General features: G+C 36.9%; 1 protein-coding gene across 1 annotated transcript; it reads left to right on the top strand.

Moving 5' to 3' along the window:
* The first annotated feature begins 347 nt into the window (after positions 1-347).
* Positions 348-6,459, top strand: LOC114472613 (L-selectin-like). The gene is made up of 4 exons (XM_028461931.1): positions 348-434; positions 1,873-1,910; positions 4,389-4,426; positions 6,068-6,459. The coding sequence occupies exons 1-4, from the start codon at positions 348-350 to the stop codon at positions 6,457-6,459; spliced, it is 555 nt and encodes a 184-aa protein (XP_028317732.1).
* The last annotated feature ends 741 nt before the right edge of the window (positions 6,460-7,200 follow it).

Genomic DNA, 7,200 nt, shown 5'->3' with positions numbered 1-7,200 from the left:
CCCGGCGCCATTGCTGTGGGCAGCTGAAACAAGTTTAGCCTCTGTTTACAGCCAAAAGAGCACAATATGGTAGTTTCGTGTTGAGGTAATGGTGCACTAATCACCGTGATAGTTGAGTTCAACGTGGATTCTTTAGTAAGGAAAGTCGGCAAGTCAGATCCATAACTTCGGGATAAGGATTGGCTCTCAGGGCTGGGCTCGCGCCGAGACTGGAGGAGCAGCCGCCGCCGCCCTCCTCTCCCCGCCAAAGACCCGGTACTTGGCCCGCCTCCCCGCATTGGTGGTGCTCCCCCCCTACTCCCTGGCCTTGTTGCCATTGTCGGCCCCCTTCGCCTGGGAAGAAGCAGATGGGCAACCCGGCGTGCGCGGGGCAGTGTTCGGGGCCAGGTCTCGGCGGCGACTCTGGATGCGCCCCGGAGAGGAGAGCGACGGCGGTGAGTGGAGGGCAGCGGTGGCGGCTGCAGCTCCTCCAGCCTGGTCGCGAGCCCAGCCCCGCTTCGCACCCCTGCCCTGAGAGCCAATCCTTCTTCAGAAGTTACAGGTCAACTACTGTCTGCACACACAATCAAAAGACAAGGGAGGCTGGCCCGACTGACTGTTTGTTGATTTTTGCGACAGTGCTGCGGCACTTGTGGCCACTAGGGGTGGCTGACGTGAAAGTTACAGGTCGAGCGCCCCTAGTGGCCAAAAGTTACACGGTGTGCCTATAAGTATACAGGTATTTCCAAGTTTCCCAAGATGCATTTCAAACCTACGACAAAACGGAAGCGCACTGAGGCTAAATATCTCCATTGATTTGCCACCTTTGACAGTTCTAAAAACATTTTGAACAAGAATGTGATCAAGTAGAATATCAACATTTGATCAACATTATCATTTGATCCATAAAACTCACATATACTCATTTCATTCCGACATTTCGGAAACCCGCCATTGTGCTGCTGACTGAACTTCTGGTTAACTTCAAAACAAGAGCGCTATTTACAAAAGCGTTAAAAACTAATTGAAGACAAGAAGAGATGCTTTTGTTTTGAAAAAGGGATGTTTGATTTTTATCTTAGACCCTGTCCCAGGACCATTTTACATTTCGCTCGCAATGCATCATGGGGTGGTTGGGTATGACTAGTGTGCCCACCATACATACTTAAAAAATGTCCATATATAGTATACCTCCTGGTATTTCTCGTGTACTCAATCTTTTCATACTACCTAATGTGAACACACTACATACTGACTAGTACGTTAGTATGCAATTTCAAACATGGACGGCCACACAGAGGACTGGCATGGGGTCCTGCATATCATTTAGTCTTGTGTGTGTGTGTGTGTCTGACAGACATATACAGTATATAAGACATGTATAAGGCACTCCAAAAACATGATATTTACTGTTCTAAAATATGTGATTGCACATTTTATGTTATTCTTTAATTGAGTTTTGAAGGAGAAGAGTCACAATTTCTAGCTTTTTCGTAAAATGTTATATCATTTTTTTCAATTTTTTTGGTAACCTCTGATCTATTCACATATACCAGAGTAATCTGATACCAGGAATCCTTTAGTATGCTAATGAGTCACAGAAAAGGTTCATTAGGGCTAATCAAGTCCACAGTATAAATCTCAACTAACAGGATCATGTTATTCTCAGATCACACAATTGTTGGCAATTTGTTTGTGTGAGTGACACCACCATTAAGGGCCTTTCTGAAGTTTCGCCCTCAAGGTCAAACGCTCCATTTCACCTGCTAAATTTGTATGCCTTCCAGTTCATATGTCAGGGGCAAATGAATTGGTTTTGCCTAATGATTTGAGCCAAAACAGACTCACACTGGATAAAAGTGGTCGTATGCTCTTGAAAAATCTGTGTAACAGAGGAGAGGAGTCACAGCAAAGATGTTCCCTAATACCAGGTAAGTCTTCACGTTAGCTTCAGCTCTGAGTTGGTTCAATCTCTATTGTTTCAAATACAATATCTGTCAGCACGCAGTTTTAAGAAATTGTCCTATATGTTGAAAAAACTGCTTTTCTTTAAATGAAAAATGACATTGAATGCAGGAGAAACTAGTGACAGCTAATAATGCTAATAATATCATTAGACGCTAAATGCCATTCTCTTGCCAGGGTGGCCACATGTCCAACACTGTGCCGGCCTCGTCCGTCTACCTGCCAGACGCATATTTGTCCTCCTTTGGAGCTAAAACCCATTTTTATTTAATCTAAATATATATGATCAAAAAACAATGGTATTGAATAAAAATAAATCAGTAAATGCTATTTAATAATAAACTACATACAATTACACAGGCCCTCTACTGGGGAAATGAGACTTGATTGAGTGAGAGAAAAGTAACTAAATGTAGCAGAGAGTCAAATGTTGATTGCTGTATGAGCTGCGTTGCCAGGTTGGGTTTATTTTGTCTGAAGGAGGCGTAGTAGGCTATATTTTTGATGAATTTCAGACAGTTTATGGGTGGAATTACCATCTGTATTGCTGGCCTTAGTGGGTGAGATGCTTAAACTTGACACATTGTTAAATGGAACAGTAAATAAGCTTGAGACGGACATTGACTGTTAGTAAGTTTGTTTAAAATGTTTGAAATGCTCTGTTTGACGGCCGGGGCTACATACGCTAACAGCAGTAAATAGGACGCACTTTGCCCTATATTTCTGTAATAACTGGAAATAGAATGGGGAAAAAAGTGTTTTAGTAGTAATACAAGTTCAATTTAATAGAGTCATTTTATTCCCAGTCCTTTCCTGGGCTTCCTGAGACGATAGAGGTACCGCTCACTCACGCACAAAGGTACCAATGCGTTATACGGCTCATCACAACAAGAAAACTACACTTCAATGGCACTGGATCCGGTCCACAGGTCTCAGACACCGCTGACTCTCCATCCCAGAGCAGTACAAATGATCTTCAAGAAAAACATAGACATTTTGGAGTAGAATTAGAATGGGAATCTTTGGTGTGAAACGAGTTTTCTCATCCCTACTGCACTGTTTTTAGATGGCCTTTCTCCAACAGAACACACTGCAGTAAACGGGACAATCAAAGGAATTTTTAAATTGATATTGAAATATCTGTATTTACTCCAACCGATTGTGTTGCAGGCACACTTTAAACCTTTTCAACTTTTTTTTGACAGGCATGCTGTGAACTGTATGTTGCACAGGAAAATATATATATATACATATGTGTGTGTGTGTGTTTTCTACAGCCATTTTTGAAAAACTACATTTGTTTGGTTGAATTAAAAAAAAAAAAAGAAAAGTGGGTCGCGATTTAATGACTACGGCAAAATGTGGGTCCCAGGGTGGGACCAGTCCACTACCCCATTTAGGTCAATATTTGTCCTATTGGGAAGAATCGAACAGTTTCTGAAAGCCAAGATGTGGTACTTTACAGCTGTTATGATGTCATCACAGTAATTTCACCCACAGTTGTTTTAAACACAGAGGACAACACACAGCCGACTGAAGAACTGAGTGAATAACGTTTGTATTTTGATCATTGCTCAAACCTCCAGTCAGCAGAAATGAACTGAGCTTTCAACCCTTAGAGAGGATTTCACTATCACAACAACGGTTTGCGACATGTGGGTGGATTCAGTAATTGGGTCGGAGAACCATTATCAACTGATCGCAGACAAAAAGGAACAAAAAGTCCAAAAAGCCGTTTTTCTTTTTGTGACTTCTCTCATCCTGCCTTTGAAAGTAGACATTCAGTTTTGAAAACTATTATAAGTGCTATAGTTTTTATCAGATTTTAAACAGTACTTTTTGTTTGATTTATTTTAAACTTGATTTTAAATAATAATAATAATCATTTCAGTAGAATTTGTATCTACTATTATAATAAAATGACTTTTTAGTTAGTTAGTTGAGAATCACTGTATTATTATAATGTCTATTTAAGTAAATGTCAAATATTTTCTGTAGATATGCTGAACTAAAAAAAAAAGGAATTCTCTATGTTTTACATTTCTTTTTAACTAAAATATTTTATTTTATCAATCAAAAGTTTCAGCAAATATGATTATTTGAGCACCTACTGTAAATATATTAAACCTGAGACCATGACGGTAACTGAGCTGTTTTAATTTCTACTGTCAAATATTTGAAGATTGTCTTTGTTGCTGTTTTTACTTACAATGTGGCTCAACTTTATTTTCCTCTCAGGCTAAGTTTGCTGTTCTTATTACAATGTTTCTGTATTTATTCTTGCTTTGTTGAGTCCTAAAAAATGTCCTCCTTTTTGGTGTTATGCCACCGTATTTTCATCTGATGTTTGATCTAAATCTGATCTCGGGTTCTTTGAGTGTTTACGTAACTACAAGAAGCATCAAATTAGAAACAAACTAATGTGTGAATGTTTTTACTTTCAGGTTCAGTGGGATGCAGTTGATGGTCCTCATTTTCTCAGGTCAGAGGGTGAAACTTGTGTTATCATGAGTGTGGTCAATGTGCATTATTATTATTATTATTATTATTATTATTATTATTATTATTATTATTTTTATTATTATTTTTTATTATTATTATTATTATTATTATTTTTTATTATTTTTATTATTATTATTTTTTTTTTTTATTATCTTTATTATTATTATTATTATTATTATTATTATTATTATTTTATTATTATTATTATTATTATTATTATTATTATTATTATTATTATCATTATTATTATTATTATTATTATTTTTTTTTTTTTTTTTTTAAATTATTATTATTATTATTATTATTATTATTATTATTATTATGCTGAGGTGTAAAAAGTACTGAACATTTGTGCTCAAGTATAAGTACTGTTATGTTATGCATAATTTTCATTGAATTATGAGTAAAATTACTGGGGTTAAAAGATTCTTATGTAAAACTTAAAAATACTAAATACTAAAAATACTAATACTAAATACTAAAAAGTATTATATACTTTTTAACCACTGTACATTATAAAGAGATTCTTAACTCTCAATCTGTGTTCATTTCTTGTTAACCATGGTTGTGTTCCTGGTCAAAAATGGCTGGTCCATTAAAACATCATTCAATCATTTAAACTGGTATAACACATATACTGTTACTACTTTAGTGTTAAGTTATATTATAAGCTTGTAATTCTACTGAAGTCAAGTCAACGCAAGGCAAATTTATTTGTATAGCGCATTTCATACACAAGGCAACTCAATGTGTTTTACATGAAGCAAAAAGTGCTACAGACAACATTCAACAGCTTAAATTCAATAAAAAACATTTAAAATAATCAGTAAAATGAATTAAAATCATCAACAAACACATTTCATCAACAACACAACCAAATATCTTCCTCTCAATCATACGCTGTAGAGAAAAAAAGTGCCTTTAACTTTGATTTAAAAATGTTCACACTTCTTTGCAGCATAACAACTAAAAGCATCATCACCATGTTTACTGTGAACTCTAGGCTCCACTATCTGACCTGTGTCCATAGATCTGAGAGATCTGCTGGGTTCAGACCTGACTAACCGCATATTCTAAACTCTGTTTCTTATTAATGGATCTACACCTCATTAATCTGAGCCTAAACAGCTTGAAGTTTGACAAAAGATTATTCATTATTTTCCTATTATTATTATTATTATTATTATTATTATTATTATTATTATTATTATTACACAATTTCTGGATTATTTTGACTATAAGAAGGAATCAGATGAAACATAGTCTACTGTTTATCATGGTATCATGGCATTTCCTGTTCGGTTCTGCTCTTCCTGTCCACTAACCTCAACCAGTTTGACAGACTGTTGTCACGTCCAAATTTTGTTCTGGTGGAGAATTCTTCCTGCTGAAAGTGAAAGTCTCCATCATAGCTCATGACTCTGTTGTATAATATAAAGTTAAAATGAATAACAGAAATAAAATAGACCAAAATAATACTGAAATCTGAAAGTAGGCTTTAAAAAAATAAATGACTACCAATTTAATTATTTGTTACAACAGATGTTGTCAAAAATATTTGGATTAACTTAAATTCAATGTTAGTTTTAACACATTTTAATTATATCCCTTTGTCCACTAGGGCTTTCTCTCTGTCTGTCCACAAACACATTCAGGGAGTATCACTTTATAAAGATCTTAAAGAACTGGGCTGAGGCTCAGAGATACTGCAGAGAGAATTTCCATGACTTGGCGGCTGTAGAAGACCAAAATGAAAACCAGAAGCTTCTCAGAACCCTCACAGAACAAGGACTCTACGTATGGATCGGGCTTCAGGAGGAAACCAGTAAATGGAAGTGGTCAAAGGACAATGAGCACTATTATGATAAGGTGGATTTTAATAATTGGAATTCAGGTCAACCAAACAGGGCCAGAGACAGTTGTGTCGGAATGCTCAGTAATGGATTGTGGCTAGATGAGTCATGTAAAGAACGACATCCTGCAGTCTGCTGGAATGGTAATGGAGGACGTTGAACAGTGGATGTTCTTGATCTTCAATTTCACTTTTACTGTCCAAAAGTTCACAAAATGTTCCTTATTTTCTCTGTATTTTATAGAAAAAGGTCCAGCCAAATTCATTTTGGTGAATGCTGAGCAGAATTGGTCTGAAGCCCAGAGCTTTTGCCGGTCTATGTACACTGATCTAGCTACAGTCCAAAGCCGGTCAGAAAACGATGAGATCACAAAACTGCTGTCAACTGAATCCTGGATTGGACTCTTCAAATTACCCTGGTCATTATGGTCTGATCAGACACAGGTTACTTTTAAGAACTGGCATAAGATACAACGCTTTAATAGCTCTGAGTCATGTGGAGTGGTGAACACCACCACAGGAATGTGGTGGAATATTGGTTGTGAGGAACAGCACTATTTCATCTGCCAGAGCTTCTCTTATCCAAAGAATACAGCAAGGTTCAGATTAAAGTTCCAGTCAGAGGCTGACGTCCATGATCCCATCACCCAACAGCAGATTCTCAAGCAGGTACACCACATTTAAAGCTGACTGATCACCATCTGAGGTGTTTGATGCTATGACCGACGGCTGTAACAGATTTTTATCTCCATTTCTGAGTAGCTGCAGGAAAAGCTGGAGTCACATGGACTATCTAACTTTACACTTGGCTGGAGTCAATCGGATGGGAAGGTGTTTCACAAGGAACAAGAGAAGAAGAAAGGTAAAACCACAGAAAATGTTCAATTCAGGGTTGGTTCAAT

Source organism: Gouania willdenowi, chromosome 11 (genome assembly GCF_900634775.1).
Source record: "Gouania willdenowi chromosome 11, fGouWil2.1, whole genome shotgun sequence".
Classification (NCBI taxonomy): domain Eukaryota; kingdom Metazoa; phylum Chordata; class Actinopteri; order Blenniiformes; family Gobiesocidae; genus Gouania; species Gouania willdenowi.
This window is presented reverse-complemented; position numbering and strand designations above follow the sequence as displayed.

Bases quoted from the DNA above. Each gene is read 5' to 3' on its own strand.
- LOC114472613 (XM_028461931.1), top strand. From the start codon at position 348: ATGGGCAACCCGGCGTGCGCGGGGCAGTGTTCGGGGCCAGGTCTCGGC. The intron at 1,911-4,388 runs GTAAGTCTTCAC...TTTTACTTTCAG, and splicing joins AAGATGTTCCCTAATACCAG to GTTCAGTGGGATGCAGTTGA. The intron at 4,427-6,067 runs GTCAGAGGGTGA...TTTGTCCACTAG, and splicing joins GATGGTCCTCATTTTCTCAG to GGCTTTCTCTCTGTCTGTCC.